Below are 24,232 nucleotides of genomic sequence, written 5' to 3'. Positions count from 1 at the left end.
TCCACGGGCCCGTCAGGTGCTGTCAGTGTTAAAAATAAAATCCAGCAACACCAAGATAAGCAGCTCAACTCACCACCCATCAGCTGATGGTATAGCTTGACGCATCGACTCCTAATTCAAGGTCATGAATGCTGTTCTCTTTCCTGGAAGGCCAATTAAAACTCAATGTTTGGGGATTTCAGCAAAGACCAGGAACTGGTTAAGCTTCTGCAGAATATCCTCCAACGGAAAGTACTGGAAGAAATTATAAATGTGATGACCAGCTCGGCGGAGGTCTTGCAGTGAGGTTGAATATGTGGAGACGAAGCATTAAGCCTCCAGTATTTATCTGCTACAACTTGAGGCTGCTCATTATGGCTCCTCAGTGTCAGAATGTGAGTCCATATTCAGACCAGAGTTGTGCAGAGCACGGGACACTAAAGTTAGAACACAAAGTGGCTTTATAAATAGACATCAGCTCTCAGGGACCCGCACATTGAAAGCTTTAACTCCTGCCAAAGTTACACAGCGTCCTGACTGTTGACATCAGATCAGTGTATCATCTTATTCTACTTCCAGGCAACCGGAGGTTTTGACATCAGAGTTACAAATTCAGCATTTGTAAGAGATTCCTCACAGGAGAGCAAACGCAACACCCTTCGTGTCAGAGAGCTCCGAGAGCTTTGGAAAAACTTAATTACAGGGTATAGTCATATTTTTTCAAGTCTGTCTTAAAACCACATGCACATCCCAGCATGCACACTGAATGGCTTCTTGGTTGCAGTATTGATTCTTTCTCTTCACGCTGGCCATAAAGAGCTTTCCTGATGTGACTCAAAAAAACAGGGAACAAAAGTTTTAGACAAATTGGGTGCACATCTTCCAAAGTCGCTACGTTCCTCCACTACATCTCGACAAGGAAACACAAAACGTGTCATTTTTCCATAGAGTCTCAGGAGGGGATCTCTGCGCAGTCAGTATGGACAGGAGGAGTAAATACAGCAGCCAATCTTTCAGCGTAGATATGGTTATGTGAGTTTTATTTTAAAGACTGACTCCAATGTGCCTGCAGAGAATCATTTTACAAAAGACCAATATAAAACCTACGTAACTTTGAAAAAGAGTGATCCATTTGAGAAAAATGCATTAATCCTCAGTTACTTATACGTATTCTGAAGCTGATGATAAACAATGGTGGCTAACATGGTAAGAGTAACAACAGCTGTTCCTGGTAAAGCACAATTATTACACAGAGTTTCCATCATAAAAACATTTATTCTTTGCTGTGCAAACAAATGGTCTTATGTTGTTTTTATTTTGTGCAATCAAAATATCATACTCTGCGTAGAAATGATTATCTTGTAGTGACAAGATAAATTTCAATAAAACAACAACCCCAAAGTGGAGAGGAATAAAGTTTACAATTTATACAGTTACACAATACAATCCTTGCTGCTCAAACTAAAGCAAAACACAAGATTCTCCTCAGCAGGAGTCATCTGACGTGTGTTGGACAAAAGGTTAGCTGCTACAACTACAACAGATTTAGACCATGTCAACCTCATATGTGATCAATAACACAGGCTGGGAAATTGATTTGTCAGAATAAAGTGCTTGTCAAAAGCTCAAAATCAGGGTCACTGTGTCACATGACAAACTTTTCTTTATGTGTATTTTGTTGCTGTTAGTTATTCACGGTTTCAGACGGCACTTGGGTCGTTTTTAGGATAAAATCAGCTTCTACAAGAATTTGTTATTCATAGTTTTTATAATCACATCTCTGTTTAATTCTTTGTGTTATCTGTCTTATGTTGTTTGACAAAAGACACAGGATGAATGAAGCCTTATCCACTACATAATGTCTTGTATCCTGTTTTATTATTTGTTTGTAATATGTTTTACTATGGTCACAAGCAGGACTGATAAAAGGAGCATTATGTTGGAGAAATAAAGTAAAGTGAACTGAATTGTTTTACATGAAAGAACATACAGTATATATGAGATTTGGATGCTTCCAGGGTTCTGTACTAACATTAGAGATGGATAAACACCTGGGTACATCACTGTACTGTACTTACATGGTTATGAGGAAATGGCCACAGGTCTGCAGGTGTTCAGCTGAGTCAGCCTGAAAAGGGAAACAAACAAAAGATAGACGTTTAGACACTTGTCCTCATTTTCCACAGTTTTCCCAGCACCACTCGCAAGACAGCCTGCATACTTTCCCACCTTGATAACAACTCCTTGTGTTTTCCAAAACAAAGTTGACCTTTTTTCAGGATGTGGACGTTTTCACTTTCCACTCAAGAATAAAAAAAAAAGACATTTCATCTTCAGACAGGGGTAAAGAAACACATCAGATTTATATGTAGATATAAAAACTAGTCGACAAGCAATCGTGTACAGGACTGTGTGTTATCTGGCAGAAACTTAGCATGATGCATTTTCCCACAGAATTCCCAGGAGACACCATAGCTATAATTAGAAATGCAGTTTCACACACAGTTTCTTTTATTAGTTTCGGTTTATTCGAATACAGTAAATCTGAACTGCTTGTGAATTGGTGAACATCCTGGTACCTGAGAGAACTTGATCCTCTTAACAAGATCAATTGTGTGTGTGTGTGTGTGTGTGTGTGTGTGTGTGTGTGTGTTGCAGCAAAAGTGAACAGCATCAGCACTTGTTGTGTACTGCAAAATTCAGTGACAGTGTTCTTGCTGATTCTTCGAAAATGAAATTTGTGTTTATGAAGGTCACAAATGATATGTGCCTACTGTACATAATGAATGGTTGTGGAAAAAAATTCAAATAGTCAGTATGCGGCCAAGGTAAGACCACCGCATGTCATTAGAAGAAGCCTAAATATTGTGCTTTTTCTCTACTATACTTCTTTTCTCAGCTATAGCTACTAGTTACCTAATCGGTTTATAAAACATGATGCATTATAATACATTAAACAGCCTAACACAATATAAAATAAGGAAAAAAAAGTAGTGAGCAAAAAGCTTGGTACATTAAATCTATCTCAAAGTGCTATTAAAATGCATGTGCAAACATGTTATAAGTTTGAATGCAGGAGAAAGCTATTTTGCATAGAGATGTAACTACTGTTTTTCTTTAAATTAAGTTATAGTGATATTAAAGGACAAGGTCACAATTCTTCAAGTCTGCCTTAAAACAATAGTCAGATGCCCATATGAACAACTGAATCACTCATTCCGGTACAAATGACGGGGTTCAGTGTAAAAACAAACTGTTTGTATTCTGAGTCAGTCAAATAAAGAGAAGATCTTCCAAAGTTAAAATCTTTTTAGTTAGAAATGATTTTAAACCTTTTCTCAAAATACACTGAATGATATTTGGAGACCTTAAACAGAGATGGAATCAAGACTAAACTGTTACTTAAGCTGTGTTTGGTGAATGAAATGATGTGGGCGGATCAGCCCTGCATGTGTGTTTTTTTGTTTCCTAACACAGAACAAAACAGTAGCTCATGAACAGCTGTCTGACAACAGTGACGCAACAGTTTTCTAGTGTTAAGCAGCTGCCAAACTCTCTCACAAAGGTGTATCCATTCATCTTTTTCCATCTATTGTCCAGAGAGCAGAAGCGGTTTACGGAAAGACGAGATGTGTAGGGATTATAGTTTCTGAGGCCTGATGTTTTTTTTGACTCGGCGATCACAAGAAAAACTCACAAACAGAGCATCAAAATAAAAAACAGCTGAGCTGCTCGAATAATGTTTTCAGAAGATAATTTGAGTGGCGTCGCACTGCAAAAAATATCGCCTACATATGTATTACTCGAGACTCCCACGTGGAATAAAATCATCAGCTTTGTATTTTCTTATTCACTGTGTGGGTGTCATGAACTGGCCACTTTACAGTAAAGCGCAGCCTGTCACAGTGGATACGGGATTATGTTTTCTGTGGGTAAATGAATAGGTTTTATTTGAAAGTATTGAAAGTTCAAAGGGCATACTGAAGGAGAGAAGATGCCCTTTGATATTAATGGATTAACATATTTTCAGCTTGAAAGTGGATTTGATTTATGCAAGAGCCCTCGAGGTTATTGTGTGATTCTTCCACCCCCAATGACAGAAGGCAAGGTTTTATCACAACACCCTGCAGCTGCAGCGCATTCAGCATGTTCACTGGGACAAACACTTAGCGAGGACTGTTACTGAGAGGCTCTTACTGTTTGTTCAACTACTTGTTTAGTCTCACTTGTACGTTACATAAATGTACAGTGGAGGCTTGACATGTTATTTTTCTTAGGGGTAAAAATTATGAGAGTTAACATATGGTGCATGTTGGGTCAAATCTGCAGAAGCAAAAACGCAGCATGTTTCGTCAAAAACACAGAAGGTCGGCTGAGTAACTTTGCTGAAATTGGGCAGATTTAACTTGTTGAGCTGATTTAGAGTTGATGTAATGAGCCCTGCAAAAAAAAAAAAAAAAGGAACACTACTATCACTGATGCTAATGCAGCTGAAACCAGGAAATTCACTCTCACAGGTTGACATCTGCACCTGTACACCTGCAGTTCTAGTCCAGCACTGCTCCATCTACTGGTAAGAAAAGTAGCAGCAGCAGCAGCAGTTTGGATCCCCTGTACAATCTGCACACTGCAGACAGGACCTTCTCGTTTAGACCAAATGGAGACAAATGGAGACGTGCTGATGTGCGCCATCTACAGGCAAGCAAAGCAATAGCTTCTACAATTGTGACAGTCAATTCATTGAGCATGGAGTGCAGTGAGGTAATTTTCTTATTTCTAGTTGCCATTAGTGTACGCGAGTGTTTGAAGATTTATATGTTAAATGTTAAACTGGTAAATGTTTGTTTAGCAGGAACATATTCCAGTGAAATCACGAGGAGAATGCAGAGTTCATGCTGCCAGGGGCGTCATCCTGCTCGGAGACAAGGTGGGTCCGGACTACATGTGCTACATGGCTTGGTGGCTTATTATAAGGATCATAAACTGAGTGATCTGTGTTAATGATTTACTAACATTCATTCCTGTGGACTCTCTGGTTTATTATTCATGTAAAGTGACTCACTTTTGAATGACTTTTTAATGATTGTAGTTTTGATGACATCTTACTATGTGGAAGTGATAAAGTTGTGGTGGTTTTAACTTCCTTTCCTGGGAAGAATCTGCAGCCTGGCAAATATGAACTGTTGGTATAGCTAGAGAGACTGTTAATCCTAAAAGATATACCTCCAGTTCTTAGACTGATAAATCTGTGTGAGAAAGCAGGTGAATTGCATTTACCTTTCCTTCATTGCCACTGCTGACGTGCCCTCGAGCAAGGGACTTAACCTGGGATAGGTCCATCAGTGCTGCTCAGTGAATGTGTGTAACTCCACTAACTGAAGGTTTCTGTGGGACACAATGAAAGAAAGTCATCACAGACAACACTACCTAAAACCAACCAGATTTTTGCAAGTTATGAAGCTGCAGAGAATTCCCTGACTTTTACCCACGATGTCAGAATGGCCTGTTTTCATTTTTCAATAGTAAATGATCTTTTGTTTGTGCCAAAGGAAAACACTACTGACTATCAGCTTTGAAAGATATTTTCATGTCCTGGGACATTTTGTTATGCTTTATTGAATATACACTAATGTCTCTCAGAGCTCGAAACATGGAATAACAGTTTGTCTGATGTCACACCAGCAAAATCAATGACTGACTTTTTGATGGTGACACATAAAGGATACACTGTTAGTAGATCAGAACTGATAACAACTTTGTTGTTCATATTCAGACTAATATTATGAGAGCTCACTAAATTTGTCTTATGGATTAAAAGAAGTTGTTTGTTTGACTTTCCACTAACATTAATTGAAAATACAGACGAGTGACAAAAGAAACGAAAAACCCACATAAAGTGTCTTAGATAGGAGTTGGGCTTTCACGTGGCACCAGAACAGCTTCAGTGCTGCTTGGTATTGATTCGACAAGTCTCTAAACTCTGCTGGAGGAATGAACACCATTCTTCCAATGAGATATTCCCTCATTTGGTGTTTTGATGATGGTGGTGGAGAGCTCTGTCTAACGCGACGGACCAAAATCATTCATCTGGTTCATTTGGGTTCAGATTTGGTGACTGTAAAGGTCATAATAATAATCAAACCATTTGGTGACCCCTCGTTTCTCCATTCATTTTTTTGATTTTTCCTTAAATTTGTCACCTGTGTGTAAATGCCTGTGTTACTCTTTTCTTTGCATACCAATGTGTTGGGTCAAAAACAGTCATTACCTCAGATGTTTTCTAAATTCTGTCGCCTGCTATTACTCTATGTGATAAAACACACGATAATCAGTTTGAGATTATTGACAACATGCTTTAAAGCCGTATCTGAATGTTGGTGATGGGACTGCCCTTTTATTTACATTCAGATCACAGACTGCGCCTTTAGGAATACGCTCCAGAGTCGTAGGCCACTCCAACAGCAAGACATGCCGGGATATCATGTACATGTATCCTGTAAAGGTGATGCTGGGACAAAAGTCACTCACCCTCCACTGCAGAGTCCTCATCCTGCATTCACAAAAAAAACACAGTGCACATGGTTGGGGAAGACGGTGACAAGCTCATGTCCTTGTTGCCGCACTAGCGGCTCCTACTGGCTGCTAGAGACACCTCCATGGAATAAGGGTGGGATTTTGGGGACATGACGAGCTCTGCAGAACCTTTAGACACCAGAGTGGGCAGAAAAAAGAAAGGATAAAGAATACTGTTAGATGTTTCTATTGTTTGTCACTTGTAAAAAGCTGTTGCATCTGCATCTAAAAATTATTCTACAGAGACCCAGATATATATACAGTATATATGAGTATATAGTATATACAGTATGAAAGATTGTTGAGACCTCAAACAATGGCTGATAGTTACACCATGAAACAAACTGTCCTTTGCCTCTAAAGTCACGCGTACAGATGAAATGAACAAAGCTGCACCACGGTCAGTGTTGTGTTTATAGGTTGCCAAGATACTGTTGACTGGCTACAGTGAATCCCTGGTGATATTCTCCAACAGCAGATTCTCCTGAGTGTTAGTGTGCGTTTCACCCGAGAGCAGATCAACACACACACATACATACATGCATGGACAGTACACAGAGTTTGTCAGACACCCTATAGGATCAGAGAAACACCTCGAGTGCACTGTGTTCTGCTGTGTATCTTCTCCTTTAGTCATTAAACTAAACAGGCTGCAGGGGAGAATTTCAGGCACAAAGTAATTAGGTCTTTTTGTGGCTCATCTCTAAGCCATGTCGTAGTGGTCTCAGATCAGAGGTCTCTGTTGTGAGAGAAGCCTTTACTATTTTTTTACTATTAACTTTTTCCTAGACTTAGATGAAGGCAAAGGCTTTGTCAGTGAAGGAGTGCACCTGGATGTCAGAGGAGTGCCACCCAGTGGATGAGCTGCTCAGAGATACCCAGGTGGACAGCCTCTGTTTACCAAATATCTTCAAGTCCAAAAAAGTGAAGCCACTCACCAGGATTCAGAGCGGCCCCACTTACCAGGTTTACTATACAGCCAGAGAGCTTCTGCTGGATGTGCTGGACAGAGGAGCTGTCCGGGAACTGATCAGGAGAGCTGTTGGTGTGAAGGCAGGAGCCAAGCGCCCGTCATACAGCCAGAGCAGAGAGCAGAGCACAGACCTCTCTGAGGAGGAGTACGCCGAGGCATTAACATGGTTCTCTATAGTCCTACAGAACGGGCTGTCTGCAGGAGACAACTGCAGCTTTGGGTCAGAGCTGACCCTAAAACTGGATGGGTGGCAGGGTGTCCTGAAGAGAAACAGCTTCCACACCAACCTCCTGTCTCTGACCAGGCTGGAGGATGGAGACAAGTTGGAAGCTCTCTCTGCTTTCTGTAGCCACATAACCAGGCGCTACCAGGCCTTATACACACCTGGACAAAACCTGGCCGTGAAGAAATACCAGCTTTCCTACCAGCAGGGTCCTTGCCCGCTCAACCTTGCCCTCCTCTGTGACTTGAGCTCAGGGTTTGTCTGTAACATGTATCTGTACTGTCCAGAGCAGCTTCAGAGGCGGAGTAGGAAACCTGTAGTTGCGCAGGTGGTGGAACACCTGCTGAGACCTTTCTGCAGCCACAGACACCTGGTTCAGCTGGACAGCTCTGCCTGGATGGAGGGGAGACTCACGGACATATTCTCTGGCTTCGGGGTCAATATTAATTTTGTTCCCACTGTTAAAAATCGAGTCACGGACCCAACGTCATCTTCATGTCCACCAGTCAAGCTACATCAGCGGAGACGAACATCCGAGGACTCATTGCCTCAACTTGTGGCCCACCTGCAGGGCTGGACCGGACCTGCTCTACTTCCTCTGTCAGACCTGAAACGATCAGTGGTAGATGTGTTTCTGTCGGGCTTCTGGGTGGCACTACACATGATTTGCATCAACACATTTGTGCTCCACACTCTGCAGAGCCAGAGCTCAGGCAGGCAGGTCCACCTGACAGAGTTCACCAGGACTCTGGCCTCTCAGCTGGCCGTGGACAGCAGTGTCACTGTGCCTGTTTTGCCACGACTAAACAGCAGTTCATACCAAGAGACAAGCTCAACAAATCTTCTGAAACAAAGGTTAGTCTTACTGTGTCGTATAGTGTTTCAACTCGAGCGAATAATAGTCTGCACAATATTAGATGGCGAGCCAAACAGGTATACAGTGATAACTTTCTTTTTTTAAAAGCATTCGCTCTATAAAAATATTTTCAACTGTAGAAGACTCCATTAATTTGAATTAAATTAATTTCATTGCAAGATCAGTATGAATGTTCAACCAATTAAATATTGATTTACATTCTCTCAGGATATTGTACTTTTTTTCATTTAATTAAGAGACAGTTGTACAAGAAGCAACGTACAGTATGTACTGTTAATCTCTCTGATAATAGCCTACATTGTTTTTAATGTTGTGTCTGTATACATTGTGTGAGATTGCAGAAGAAATCAGAGATAGTTATGTGGTCTGTTCTGTCACTGCTCTCTCAGGGCAAACATTACCAGCTGTGGTGAGGCGATGGAGAGTGAGAGAAGAGGCTGCAGCTCTGCAGTGAGGCTGCAGGGGTGGAACACACCAGGAGTGTGTGGTTTGAACAACTCCGGAAACTCCTGCTACTTAAATGCTGTGTTGCAGTGTCTGTGCTCTACCGTGCCCCTCGTGGAGCACCTCCTTAATCAGGACACTCGCAAGGAGCTGGCAAGGTTAAGACCACCCACCATTTCTCTTTCTGACTCCACTGAATGTTGACAAGTCTGTTTTCCCACTGGTTAAACCTCTGCTCATGCAGGTCTAAATGCCGGGTGGCTGAGGCGTTTGTCCGCCTGCTGGAGGAGATGTGGCTGGGAAGGAGCTCCAGTTGCGCCCCTGTGGAGGCCAGATCAGTGCTGTGCTCCATCCTCCCCCAGTTCAACAACTACTCCCAGCAAGACGCCCAGGAACTGCTGCTCTTGCTCCTCAATGCACTTCATGACAACCTCAAAAAAGTGCGTTGAAATCCGTCAAGTCTGCACTGTCACTCACCATGTATCTCTCTGTGGTAAATCCACACGGTTACAGAGAGATTAAATCTGTGTGTGCATGTGTGCGTGTGTGTTTACAAGGTTGCAAAGCAACAGATGCGATCCTCCATACGACGGCCGAGACAAGACCAAAATAGAAACTGTGCCGCCGCAGCGATTGACTCTACCATTGTCTCACATCTGTTTGAGGGCCAGCTGAGCTACATGACCCTCTGCATGCACTGCAAACTTCAGGGACACAGCACACAGGCCTTCACTGTACTGTCTTTACCAATTCCAACAGACATCATTAAGTGCTCCATTCAGGTACCTTTTAACAGCTGCAGTTGTTTGCAGTTCCCGTTTAGCACCACTAAAATATCATCCAGACTGTATGCATGTCATATTCTAAATATTGGTGGTCTTGGCCTTACCGTTCCCTGCTTTCTCACCTTCCTTCTGTCTCTTTGTTGAGCAGGATTGCCTGTCGCTCTTCTTCGAGCAGACTATCCTGACGGGGGCAGAGCAGATGCTGTGTTCAGTGTGCGGGCTGAGGAGAGAAACGGCCGTCCTGACTTGTTTGGACAAACCGCCTGAGATCCTGATGCTGCACCTGAAACGGTGGGTAGAGACATAGCATCATATGTTAAGGCAACACTTGATCGTGAGGCTTTAAGTTCTTGTCTTTCTTTAGTTATGCTGAATGAATGTATGAGACATAAATCTGTAATATACATAAACGTCGCTGATAAAGCAATCTCACCTAAAAGTCCACTTAACATCTGGTCTGGTGCTTTCGATCGTGTCACATGATCTTCATAAGCAGGTGAATTTTGCCCAGTTGCCACAGAACGTAGATGTTCAAATTTCCATTTTATTCGAAGCAGTTTAAGGAGTTTTAGTCCTTGTTCGCTAAAAGGTTTAGTTTGAAAGATCATTCTTGACCTAGACAACAGCAGTTAACAGTAGTGTCTAATATAATCATCACTAATCAGAAACAAGACAGTTCATTGCAAACTGCTAGGGGGATTTTGCTCTGTTCTTATCCGCGATCAACTTCTAGTTTGCATGTAAGATAATCTCCATTTGGTACTTATTTATGCACTCACAAATAACATTACATGCCTTAGAAAAGTGTCATGACACCGCCAACCTTTTATTTAATGGATGCCTCAACTGTGAGTTCATGTTTACTGTGCCAGATCTTCACTATAAATAACATGTACATGAATGCATTCATTCAACAAGTCATGCATTCTTTATGCACCAATACGAGTTATGTATTCTATTATGAAAAGCTACAACATCTAAATACCCTGGAGATATTTGAGAGCTCATGTTGTGTGGTAGCTGTAAACCAATGACATCGTCTTAAAATCAATGAACTCTCCACTGTAGGTTTGGTTGTAAGGGGAAGAACCAGGTGAAACTGAGGACCAATGTTGCGTTCTCCATGAGGCTCGACCTCAGCCCGTTTCTATCCAGCTCAGTACAAAACACTTCATATTCTTCATACCGCCTATATGCTGTTGTGGTGAGTAAAGAGACATGCTCACACAAATATATTAGGAACTGTAGTTGCTAAATTATTTCTTGAATCGATGGCAGTTTTGACAGCAGTAATTTCTGTCAGCCAATAACCACTGATTACTTCAAATCTGGAAGCTGTTGGTAGGTAGATGTTGAAGTAAGATGTGCACATGTAACAGCCTTAGGCCAAAAATACAGTCTGTCATGAGTTAATCATGAGTAGCAGTTGTTTTCTATGACAGTTTGGATTTGTTTTGTTATGTAGTAACTCATTCCCCTTTATTTTCATATTATTTTAGGATGGCATTATGTCACGCCTTGATTTGTTTTTTTATATAATGGGTACATTTAAAGTCCAGACTGTGTAAAGCACTAGCTAAAACATTAAGCAATGGCGTTTTGACCTTGTCACTGTTTCTGATTTCTATCTGCCTGGGGGATTTTTTAATGCAAATTAACTCATTCTCATTCTCTAGAACCATGCAGGTCACCTGAACATGGGTCATTATACAGCTCTGTGCCACAACGCCTTGACCCAGACCTGGCACTGTTTTGACGACTCAGTGGTCAGAGAGGTCCAGGACAGTCTTGTGCAATCTCCAAATGCATACTTGTTGCTCTACAGCCGCAAGCGTTTCCAAAAGCCAAAGATCCATGGACTCTGAGGTCTACATCCAACAGACCAAACCCATTAGGGGACTTTGCAACTCCCCCATCCATTTCCCTTATTTATCTCCCCCATCTTAATTAATGCTAATTTAAACTGTCTTCGAGTCTGCTCCTCATCAGTAGACCTGTATCCAGGAAACGTCTGTGACGCTTGTTCGTCTGCTGGCTTCTCCATACTTGTACTTCAAATAAATTACAAGTACTACCATTGCTTGGTGTGCTACCATTATGGCCAAACGACTATGTGTAATATTTGTATTCTGTATTGTCACTTAACGCAGGGACATAAGACGATGAATGGACCAGGGCTTCATTCAGGATGTCACCGTTGTTTGTGGCAACACTGAACACTTGCTGAAAATATCTTGAAATGCTCATTCACACACAGACAAACACTAATTTGAAGCAGTTTTAATAAATAGTCATATGAGTTGTTTGAGGTTAATATAATCATTATATCTGAAACAAATTTTTTTAGAGCAATAAGAAATAAAATCAACATGTACAAGTAAAAAGAAAACATTATGATCTCATGCTAGGCAATAAAACTGTAGTCAGGAAGTAGAGTCAAATTCTGCCTCCTCAGATTTCTGGTCCGTTCAGAAAAAATATCACTATAATCTGTGCTTGCTCTTGTCAGTCAGTCGGTCGGTCAGTCAGTCAGTCAGGCAGCAAATGTTGACGCTAATGCACTCGTATAAGTGAATAAGGTCAATTTCTCATGTCTTCATATTCTTCTGGGTCTGTACTAAACACAGTAAATCACAATAAATCAGAATCCAACCTCCTACAAACGATACTTCAAAACCAGCATCACTGGTGTAAGCCAAGGAAGATGCCAACGTATCCCATTAATATTTCCTCTAAATAGTTCTTGCGTTTGAATATCATAATGTAAAGAGTTAAGTATGTTTAAATTGAGAATAAATTGTACAACAAACTTTATAGAAGCAGGTAGGTTTTTCCGTCACTGGCTGGACCGAGTAAGACGGACAAGCTCTCAGCATCAGTATTGTCTTAAAGCATTCTCAGTCGCGGATTAATGTCTGCTGTTAAACAATGTGTTCTACCTAATCAACTTAAACTGATTGCATATTGTGTGAGTGCAAGAAGATGGCTAATATGAACAAGCAACAATCTCAACTCCCGAGAATGAAAAATTCAACACTCACAGTCTCTTCAATCCCCTTTGAGATCCTGTCAATCATCAGAAGGCTATAGAGTTAAACCCCTAAAACACTTAGTTTGTCTTTATGAATATGGTGATACTATGATGGCTGCTACTTTCAATGAAAAAAATAATTTGGTCACTTAACAGATATTCACCTTGCCCTCGAGTATTTACATTTTTTGTGCAACATCAGCATTGGTAAGTATGTACATGCCATCTAACTGTTAGCCCTGGTGTATACACAGTACAAGAAAGCTGGAGATCGGTTCTGCAATGCGGCCATCCACACTGAGTGCAACAGAAAAGAGAGTGAAGAGCATCGGAACCAGCTGTCAGCCCTACAACACGACCACCAAGGTATAGAAGTCAAAAGGAGCATCTTTTTAGTCTCTAGATGATCAGTAATATGAACAGACAGCATGTTTTAACAGCTATAGGGTCCTCTAGTAGCTGAAGCATTGCACAGTGTGTCTGCACCATTTGCCGATCTGGAACAGACCGCATCTGGCGGCCACTCGCTCGAGTACGTCCTCGCGTGCACACACGACTAGTTAATCCGCAACTACGTGCACCAGGTCCTCAGTTGTGATTTTAAAAAGGAAAAAAAAAAAAAGACAACCTCTAGGCTTGAGCACTGACGCTCTGGTGTAGTGTTCTCTCTTCATGTCCTACAGCTCCATCACAGGGTGGAGTAAAACAGGATGTATGCTGCGGAGGACTTGACGGAGGAGGTGGAGATTTCAGACACCTCGTGGTCATCAAACTTGTACCAGCGCTGTTTGACGCCGTTCTTACAGTACGCTGTGTAATGGCCGCCATCTAAACCCCCATAGTGGTTCTGGTAGTGGAAGAGAAGAAAGTTAAGTTTTCTTAACAGCTAGATAATCATATTTAATTATCTGCACCTCTTGTCCTCTAAAGTTTGTATTCTTCAGTACATATTTTAGTTATTACATTTTGGTTCATGGAGGATGTACGAGATAAGACTGAAGTCTCTTGGCCTCTTTCCAACAGAATTGACTTTCACTTCTACTTACAGAAACTCCATAAAGGCTGTATCTCTTCAGGCTCTGCTTGGGTCCGATGACATATTGCGCCAGGTCCAGACTGTCTAGAGGGAAGTCTACAGATGTCTGCAGCTTCTGCTTCCACCTACCCTCATAGGAGAATCTGCAGAAATAACACCAGTTAGAGAAAAGGTGAGTCAATATGGTAACACTAAGAAAAGGGTCAAGAAATATCAGCCAGAAGTAAAATTTTTAATCAGTTTCTTAATTATATGTCCCAAACTGTGAAAATTGAGTTTGCAAAAATATTTTAGAAATTTTTTTTTTTTACTAAGGCTTAAATCTCTACAGACCGTTTTAAGTGCACCAGGAGAATGGGTGGGACTTTCCAGATCTCCAGTTTCTTGGTAGAATCTCTGTGGGCCTTGCAGTGTCTGCAGAACACCTTGTTGTTGTCGGTTAACCTCTCTTCCTTGGAGAACAGCCTCAGACAATCCTGCCAAGAAGCAGCAAACATTATAATATTACAAAGCAAATGTTTTTCAAATGTTTTTCACTGCTCAACAAAAATGAAGACCTTGGTAAAGGATTTAACCTGAATTTGGGTATTTCTGAATTTAATGTCTGACTGACCTGCAGGGAGCACTTGCTGGTGGAGGCCAGAGGCAGCGACAGGTACATAAAGGTCTCAAATGTCCGGGACTTGCGATGGCAGGTCAGACACTGCACGGTGGACTTGAACTGGCCCTGGAACAGTGCTACGATGATGGACTCGTTCAGCAGCTTGTGTTTGCTCCAGGCCAGGTCAGCTGCTGTCTGATCATCCAGATGGTCATTTTCCTCCTCCTTGTACCGCTTCCTGTTGTCCGCCTGACAGCACAGAGGGAAAAACAACATGATGGTAAACAGGAACAACTGCAGCTTTAGATGCAAGTAAAACCTCCCTTCGTGATGGCAATAAAGGTCAGTGACTGATGGCAGATACAGAATATACTGGCCATACTAATAGTATTGCATTTAGAAGTGGAAAAACAGACCGAATTTTGACGTAACAAACTTTGTATTCAACACCATTCTGATCTCTTTCCCCTTCATTAGCATGCAGTTCAGCCACTTTAGTCTCAGTAAAATAGGCAGGAGGATACGAGATGCAGGTTAACACTTGCTAATTAATATCTCATTAATTAGTCAGACTGAATTATCAATTAGCCTGGAGAAACAAAGTGGACTGGGACGGGGCCAGCCGGATGGCAGACAGGGCTGAACATCACACAAAAGGGAAGTGATGAGATGGAGAGTGTGTCATGATGAAATGCACATCATCAGCTGTTACACCCTAACTGGCACCTCATCCTTTAAATATAAAAGATGGGGTGGATGTACTACTCCAACTCAACCCCAGGTGGAGACAGTGCACCCTGTTCTTATTCTCTGACAGCTTATCAATGGCCTTCCCTACAAAATTGTCTTTGGAAAACAATCAGGTGTGGTGTTGATGTTTTAGCGAGTTTAAAAAAACAAAACAAAGTAAATATCAAGCTAGGAAATGGTCCTTTTCTGTCTTTTGTTTACAAATTAACCTATTTCTTTTCCCCCATTCCAATGCACATGAAGCCAGTAAAAATCAGTCAATACAGGCAATGAGGCATGTCTTGGGTCTACATGCACAGAGGTTCTGACAGAGCATCAGACCAGACAGATGCAGACACACCACACTCACACTGCTGCAGGAGGACCAACGACACACAGCTATTTACTTACTCTCTAATTTGCCATCAAAATGAAACCCAGTGAAAAAAACAGAAAGAAGGAAAATAATAAAAGACTGTTTTTATTGTAAACAGGCAAATGTGCAACAATATACAGGGGTAGTAGAAAGCAAGCCTTAGAAAGCCATGGCTGAAAGGAATAAGTTACTGAATGTTTCTAGCATATTTAGATGTTAATATTTCTTTTCAAATGTTCTGTTTCTTTTGCTCCTAGCAGATATGGAAATCTTGTGAGGAGTTTAGTTTATGCCACACAAAGTTTACGGTGATTATGTGCTTGAGTTGCATCAAACAAGTGTGCGCACTACCTTGTTGAGGTCCTCATGGAGTCCATCCATGAGGAACAGCAGCAGCTCCTGGGAGTCTTGCTGGTCATAGTCAGCAAACTGGTCGTTGATCTTGCCTATGGTGATCTTGAAGTCACGCGGACTGATGCACTTGTACAGACCGCCCCAAAGCGCTTTCATGATCACACCAAACTCCTCTGCCACTTCCCCTTTATGACCAAGAACGTTGTACCTGGCAGAGGAAGAGAACAGAGAAAGATATGCTCCATGTTCCCCTCAGATATGATCCTACATGGAAAGTAATTCAACTTATCTGGGCGCTGACCTGTTGATGTCCTCAAGGTAGTAATTATTGTTGAAGTATTCAGCCATGGCTGGAGTGTTACACAGACACTGCAAGATGGAGTTCATGTAGCATGTGTTTCCCAGGTTACGAAGGCCGGTCAGCGATGCACCCAGACCTCCAAATGTAGGATTCAGGTTGCGAATTTTGGCAGCTGAAGGCCGCACAATCTCCACTTTAGAATAGACTTTAGCAGTGGCAGGTCTAGAGAACAGAGGAGCACAATTAGAAAATACCAGACTGGTATCTGCAGAGATAAGACCAAAGGAAATACATTGTGTAATATATCCGAAGGAGTACAGTGCAGCTAGATTATCACAAGGTGCCAGATGCAGGACATTGTCCACTTATCATAGTGGCTGGAAAATCCTGGAACAGACTTGGGGCTGAATTCAGTAATCATTGATCCAGTGAAGTGCATATAAAAATACTGCATGTATCTCAATTAAATCTAATCTAAATCTGGCTGGTGAAAAAGTGAATGTTTTGACACCTAGATTACATATTACTGTTGTTGTTGATTGTAAAAAATTAGAGATAAAAAACAGAAAACATGTATGATAAAACATGTGTGTGCCATACTTGGTTTCTCTGTTGATGGTTGGTATGACGGCGGCGGTGGTCGGGGCAGTGGCCTTCTTCTGGGCCTCCTCTCTCAGGTCCTGGCTGATATCAGGGGAGGAGTAGGAGCGTTTCAGTTTAGACTGTTCCCGCTCACGTTCACGGTTGGCGTCTGGCTCAGCTGGTCGTGTTGGTTTCTGTTTAACTGTTGGTGGTGTGGAGGGTGGGGTCTGTGGAACAGTGACCTCAGGAGGATACAGGTGGACCCGGTTGGTTGGGGAATGGTAGTATCGGTAGGTCCCCGTCACTGTGTCAAGGAACTAGCCAAAAATGGAGGGGTAAGCATGAAAAGAAAGAGAACATTAGACGAAAACTAACAATCGGGCATAAGGAAGTAATTGCTTCTCAATTAAAACGTAAGCTTTTTTTTTTTCTTTTTTTTTTTTTAAATTAAACTTTCATCTTCGATGACTCCAAATGACTCAACATATTTCAGGTTTAAACATCAGATACCTTCATCCAACCGTCTGGAAGGCCTGGTACACTCCTACCCATCTCCTCACTCCTTGCTCTGGTCAAGGGCTCCCTCTGTGAAATAAACACACAGTCACACGGACTTCACTTAAAGGTATGCTACAGAAATTAATCATGAGCGAGTTTCATGGTAAGGGTAAAAGGAATCATTTCTGAAGTCAAATGTAATCGACAGTCTGACATTCTTCACCAATAAAACTGAACGACTCATATAACAATCATCCTTGCTGATAATGGAAATTCTGATTGGAATAGATAAATAAAGATAACTGCTGAAATCAGCAAACCTGAGAATGTCTACAACACTAACTTGTCTCTCCAGTATTTTCTTCACAAGCACAGATTTAAATTTCATATGTTGTTGTTGTTGTTGCATTTAACTATCAAGTTTGGGTTTGGGTCATATACTCCTCACACTGACAGTGTCACGTTAACACAGGTTGGCATTCACTCTGAATGGCTAAATGCCTTTGAGCCGACTTTGGTCTCCTGACCTCAGCTGATACTGCCCAACTGTGGTCAATGTGCATCTATATTAGTAATGGAAACTTAATTCACTGATATCGACGTTGTGATCTCATTGTCATGAATGTAAAACGATTCCACAAGTTCCTTTTTATCCACAGATCTGAGACACTACGTTGTAAATGTCTCTAATGAACAAACACCGACAGAAAAGGACTCACCTTAATTTCGTTAACAATATGGTTGGGAGCAGGGGAATCCAGAGACATACTCTTCGAGGGTGTGTCCGAGTTCTGCTCTTTCCCCCTCCTCTCTTTCTCTTCCCACGACCTGTTCTCTTTGTCTTCCTCTTCTTCTGCTTTCTGCCTTTCCAGTCTCTTTTTCTCCTGACGTCCTACCTCCTCTTCTTCCTTCTTTCTCTTCTCGCTTTCCTCTCTTTCTAGCTTCTCTTTCAGCTCCTTCTCCTTCTGTTCCCTTTCCTCCCTCTCCTCCTCTAAACGACGCTCCTGGATGCGTTTTTCCTGCTCTTGCCTTGCCTTCCCCATCACTGCCACCGCCTCTGAGTGTATCTGACTTTGTTCTTCTTTAGACAAAGAAGTGTTGGGTACGAAGGATGGTTTGGCTGAGCGGTCAGGGACAAATGGGCCATTCTGGGTGGAGTCTTTCGCTGAACCGTTTTGGCTAGGCTTAGACTCATCTGACACCCAGACAGACGGTTTCTTGGCACGGTCAAACTGGGAGAACAAGAGTGAAAACATGAGTGATATTTAGACACAAATATTTTGTATTCTACAAAAGGTTTAATAGTTATCAAGGTTGATACAATACCTGTGGTGTGGTCTTGGCTGTTGCAGGTGATGTGCCTCCTGCAGGGCCCCTCTTACTAAGGTCTAGACCAGAATTTGTGGACACTTTAACCGGGGAGTCAACAGTGTCTGGCAACCTGTCAGTAACCATGGAAGTTTTAGATGTGGGGGGGTCAGCTGGTGTCACCCCATTCACCAGCACAGGAACTGAGGGTTCCTGAGGCTCAGGTGTGACCTCAGGCTCAGGTTGAGGTGGGGTCGGAGGCTTTGGTTCCTCTAGGGATGGGTAGCTGAAGTTCACTGTTAAATACATTAAAAAAATACATAAATATAAGGAAGAATCATTTCTCAGAAGACTAAAACTTCTGGTGACATTCGATAGGTGATACGATATTCACATTCTTTTAGGAGCATTTCATCTAAGAGCCATTTCAACTGTCTTTGCCAAAGTATAGTAAACGCAAACGTTCATTTGCAAATACAGTTTTTAAGGTGAAAGACAGGATCAGTAACAAAAAACACAAGCATAGTGTGGGACATGAGGTTCAGAAATACAGTAAATACTTTTGGTGAATCTGAAAAGCCTAAGGTATGAAATTTTGATAACATCCATGCCCAAAAAATATATCAAAATTTTTTATTTACTTGCTTTCATAAATTCCTAAAATGACATAATTTTTGTATGCAGGTGCATTAGTACTGCTGCTGACCAGGGCCTGATAAATACAGCGTGCCAAACCTGTAACGTGTATGTTGTGCAGGTGTGATAGTGATACTCACACTGAGGGAGGGTGCTGATAATATTCTGCCTGGGGGCCCGAACTTTAGCGTTGGTTGTGTACATGGGGTAAAACAACAGCCAGTTCTCATAGCCACCCTCTAGCACCAGCGGCTCACTACGCAGGATGGTCATGCTGTCCCACTGTGGAGTGTGCAAACACATTATTGTACCTTACAGGAAAGAGTCACACATAAGCAAGAGCACAAATGCCAGCCCACCTCTCCATTTACCTTATAGAGGGCGTCTTTGAGGCTCTGCAAGGTGGTACCCAGTGTAAGGTCAGTGACTGAACTGAGCCAGTCCAGCAGCACTATATAGTCCACAAATCCCCGCCGCCTCCAGTGCTCTTTGGACACATCTGGTAGCTTTGTCTCGATTTGATTCACAGTGATTCTGAAAAGTCATGACAATCCAGATCAGAAGGTCAGGCTTAGAAGTTGACACTTTTTCTTTAATCGTTTGATAGTTCATGACACAAGCAGAGTGAACAGAAAAATAAGTTAACAAAAGGAGATAAGATAAAACATTAATACATGTTATCAACAGGTTACAAATGCAGTGTCAGATGAAGCAAACCGGTATGAAGCCGTTTGTCCAAACCCCATTCTCACCCTGGGCTAATGGCCTCCTCAGGCACGCTGATGCACGTCGTGGCTGGGACCTGAATGTGGGACTCCTCAAAGTCCCTGTGGCTGCGTGCATCCATAACAATTATTGTAATCGTCTGGTCCTTCATCATGTGGAAAAGTTTCTCAGCTGTGATTCCACCAGCTGGCACAGCAGCTATCAGATAAAGGTCATTAAATCAACACAAAAACTGTAAAAACTATTTGCAAAACACTTCTTTGGGTTAAGGACTAAACATAATGGCAGCAAATGACTTTATACTACAGAATGATTTTCATTATACAGGTGAATCAGATTACTTTGGGGTTATTCTGTTTACCTTTTGAGGTTGCATTCTTCAGTTCATTCTGCTCTCCTTTTACCTGACATACAAACATGAAAAATAGGTGCTGAATCAATCATCTTGTTAATACATGAACAATATTGATTTGAATGATTCCATTTGGGTTATCTTCTCCTTACATAAAATAACTTTCAATGAGAAGAGAATACCATTACTTACAAAAGTGCCATTCAAATATTTGCTTATCAATCTAGTACTGTTGTTAGTGTTACTGGTAACTACAGACTTTAAAGTGTTGAAATTCAGTGGGTATAAATTCATATAAAACCCAGCCATGCTCATTTAGATTACAAGAAAAGGTATGATTGTTTTAAGCTGATACAGTTTTCCCAAAAAGCACACAAACGTGGTAAAAGTTTTACTCGGCTGAAACTACAGCCTAATATCCTCTTGAAAAACTTCTAATTTATTCTCAGCTATAGGTCAGGTCTTTTGTGAGGGTGACCCAATTTATGATTGCGTTTACATAATCCTGACTGTTCTACTTGACTATTAAATGGGCTGGTGTTTTAACTATGCCTCAATTTAAAAAGGGACAATAATCACTGTACTTGGCCTAAATTCAATTCAACCACCCAAATTATTTGTACATAGTATGTACATATACTCATACTGTGGTACGTTTCATTGTAATTAAGTGTCTGCCACACATGAATGTGTGTTAATACACAGATACCATGACAGTATATGCATTACTTGTTGTTTCTACCTTTTTGCTGTCCTTGTTGTTTGCCGATGATGCTTTTGGAGAGGCTCGCCCACCAGCTTTCTCTGTTATTTCTTCCCTTCTTTTCTTCTCCTCTTGTCTTTCCTTTTCCTCAAGCTTTTTTCGAACCTCAACTTCCTCATACCTGTTAAGAAATGTAAACATTAGCTGAGTAAAACAGAAAAAATGCAATAACATACTTCTATTCTGTTCTGATGTCATATATTCATGGGCAAGTCATGCATCAACAATGTGTATTCAGTGTGTACAATTGAAGACAGGCAAAGCATCTAACCTGAGTTTAAGGCTTTCAGAAAGCTTCTCTGCTTCTTCAATGGCTTTCTTAAAGCTGGTTGGCCCAAGCATGGTCATGTAATACTCCTTTATTCATTTAAATAGAAAATAGTTATTTAAAATAGGCACATTTCCACTATATCTTTAGTTTGGTAATAAAAATACTCAGAAAGAAGTTACAGTTTTGCAATTATTAACTTTACCGGTTGCTGCTTGAATTCTGGTCTTTTCTTGATGATGTCATAGACTGTTAAATACTTCATGTACAGTACATAAGCCTTTTCCTCATCTCTGTCCAGACGACACTCCTCTGCCGCCTTGAAGATTTTGCAGGCACTCTGAACATAGCTGCAACTCAGCAAAATAAATAAAATATTTTCAAAACCATTTCTTGGTTCACTTTTGACTGAGGACCTTTATTGGATGTTATCCCTATCTCTTTCTCCTGACTTCATGATGCTAGAAGAGCAGATACAAATAAACACTTCTTCTTTATTATGAGTGTGTTCTAAATGGCTTTTGATTAATTATATCACTGTCGTCACATTATTAAGTCACATATACCATCCTGGGTTGATACCACTAGATATAAAACCCAAAGAGAGCTGACGCGATTAGTCAACTAATCGATTAGTCAATCAACAGAAAAATAATCTGCAACTATTCTTGATAAACAATCATTAGTTTTAGTCATTTGTTGGGCATGACTAGTAACAAATGCCAAACTTTTCAAATTTCAGCTTCTCAAATGTGTTGATTTAATGCTTTTCTTCTGAACATCTTTGGGTTGGTTGGACAAAACGAGACATTTGAAGAAACTATGAGGGGCATTTTTCACAATGTTTTGGTGTTTTGTAGACTAAACTATAATGGGAAACATGAAATCTAGGACTACCTTCTGGTGCTTGTCTTGTCTGGCTTAATTTCAGCCTTTTTATTGAGGTCTCCCAGAGATGTAGACAGATACAGCTCTTTGACCCCGGTGGACACTGCAGGCATCTTCGCGGGTGTGTTCAGTTACAGGCAGGCAACCAGTCAGTGCTGTAAACAAGCTCTGGACATCTCTGGAAAAATGTCTGTGACAGCAAAATAAAGTGAGCACACGCTGCTTCCAAAAACATCCAGCTGCTCCTGCTCCAATAACATGTATTGAACAACGTTAGCATTAACATTGAAATTACTGTTTAGCTTCCCCTTTTATGAGTGACGTCTAAGCGAGATATCAGTTAAACGAATTGAGTTTACACTTATCTTTACCTGTCATGTAGTATTTCCAAACTAGTAGAAGTATAATACGTTAAGCTAAAAACTTGACATGGTGTCAATAAGTTACATTCAACTTAGTAGCTCCCAGTGTTAGCGCATTAGCCAACATTAGTTAGCTTGTGGTTGTAGTTAGCTGGCGCAGGATTTGTCAACAATGACGACAACAACGTTAAATAGTTTTCTTGCTAACGTTAGTCTTGACTAGATGGCAGCCGGTCAGCTAACTGTTTACTAGACTGAATTCTTACAGCAAAATTTATTCAAATAAACACCATTAAGCTAATTAAATGTTAACTTAGCTTTGTAGCAATCTACCTACGTTAGTTAGCATGCTAGGCTCTAAGCTCACGCAGTTAAGCGTTGGGTTAGCTACTGTAGGCTACTCAACTACAGCACCGGTAGTCACGGCTATAATCACGTTCGCCAGTAAAGAGATTATCCTCTGGAAGTCATGCCGATTCACAAATAGTGGCCAACTGTTTGATAAGATAACGTCAATTTATAAAAAATTACCTCTCACTGATCCGTTGATTACACTTCAGCTACTTTTTTGACAGCTGGTTCCTGATTTCTTGTTCCGCCTCCTCCTCTTCTTCGTTTGTGAGATTTGGCTGCAGCTGCAATCCTTAATGTTGCATTACTGCCACCTTCTGGAGGTCACTTTACACTTCACTTACCACTTTCTCTGCCTGCTCAATACTCACCCCCCCCGACAACTTCCAAAAAACAAAAAAATCCCCCATCTTCTGCCTTGCCCACTACCTTCACAATCCTTTTTATTCATAGCCTAATTGGTTAAAGCTCAATTTATGTGTCTGAATATTTTCAGACACATAAATTCTTTCCTCACCTGTTCACAAAACCAGTCAGACGCATTCCTGCAATGTGTACTGGTGTTTTCTTTGCACTGCCTTGCACAGACTAGTCTATACGCTATAGTCTATAGTGTCTTTCTGTATTGTATGTTCCTTGTTTATGAAATGTTTATGTCTGCTTTATTTTGCTGTATACAGTATGTGTACACAGGTGCACAGCACAAAAATATGGGCATATGCATATACCAAAGACATATAGAGGATCTTTGCATAAACATATGCAGTCTCAGTGGGGCCACTTACCCCTTGAGTGCATCCATTGCAATGCCTGTACAAAAATACAATTTAAAGCCAATGTACCTGTAGTGCTTATTAGGGTAATCTTAAATGAAGTGTTTCAAACATATTTAAACAAAACAAAAATTCTAAGCATATTTAAGAAAGTCACATTTACTCCAGAAGAAATTATCTCTGTATTACTGTATTTCATAATGAAAGAGAATCACTTTGTTGGAATCATGTTTTATTTGCAGAATTAAGATGAACAGTTTCCACCAAATGCAGCCCAAAGTGTTGCAACAGTAAACAGAAGTATAAATAACAACATTTTAGAAACCTTAAAGATACAATCTATCGATGTGTGTACAATATACAAAACAGATAGCCAGAGTATTCTAAGTGAAAACTCAGGATTTGACCCTGCTCTTATTCTGAAACTGATACAGGGGACATAT

General features: G+C 41.0%; 2 protein-coding genes across 2 annotated transcripts; one reads left to right on the top strand and one right to left on the bottom strand.

The window, feature by feature from the left end:
- Nucleotides 1-7,299: 7,299 nt before the first annotated feature.
- LOC111656887 (uncharacterized) lies at nucleotides 7,300-11,980 on the top strand. Its single transcript, XM_023408787.2, has 7 exons — nucleotides 7,300-8,603; nucleotides 9,015-9,227; nucleotides 9,314-9,509; nucleotides 9,627-9,851; nucleotides 10,003-10,145; nucleotides 10,923-11,058; nucleotides 11,531-11,980. The coding sequence occupies exons 1-7, from the start codon at nucleotides 7,348-7,350 to the stop codon at nucleotides 11,717-11,719; spliced, it is 2,358 nt and encodes a 785-aa protein (XP_023264555.1). The 5' UTR covers nucleotides 7,300-7,347; the 3' UTR covers nucleotides 11,720-11,980.
- Nucleotides 11,981-12,119: 139 nt separating this feature from the next.
- Nucleotides 12,120-23,293, bottom strand: usp8 (ubiquitin specific peptidase 8). The gene is made up of 19 exons (XM_023408772.2): nucleotides 23,197-23,293; nucleotides 22,313-22,493; nucleotides 21,621-21,765; nucleotides 21,419-21,504; nucleotides 21,127-21,268; nucleotides 20,394-20,436; nucleotides 20,059-20,230; nucleotides 19,678-19,840; nucleotides 19,447-19,588; nucleotides 18,689-18,966; nucleotides 18,082-18,594; nucleotides 17,375-17,449; nucleotides 16,883-17,181; nucleotides 16,283-16,504; nucleotides 15,979-16,189; nucleotides 14,535-14,771; nucleotides 14,255-14,397; nucleotides 13,932-14,064; nucleotides 12,120-13,732 (listed from the first exon to the last, which is right to left on the bottom strand). The coding sequence occupies exons 2-19, from the start codon at nucleotides 22,414-22,416 to the stop codon at nucleotides 13,574-13,576; spliced, it is 3,267 nt and encodes a 1,088-aa protein (XP_023264540.1). The 5' UTR covers nucleotides 22,417-22,493; nucleotides 23,197-23,293; the 3' UTR covers nucleotides 12,120-13,573.
- Nucleotides 23,294-24,232: the final 939 nt, after the last annotated feature.

This window comes from Seriola lalandi, unplaced genomic scaffold (genome assembly GCF_002814215.2).
Source record: "Seriola lalandi dorsalis isolate HSWRI2012SDOR001 ecotype SW California unplaced genomic scaffold, Sedor1 jcf7180002054372, whole genome shotgun sequence".
Taxonomy (NCBI): Eukaryota; Metazoa; Chordata; class Actinopteri; order Carangiformes; family Carangidae; genus Seriola; species Seriola lalandi.
Note: the sequence above shows the minus strand (reverse complement) of the source record. Positions and strands in the feature narration are given on the sequence as shown.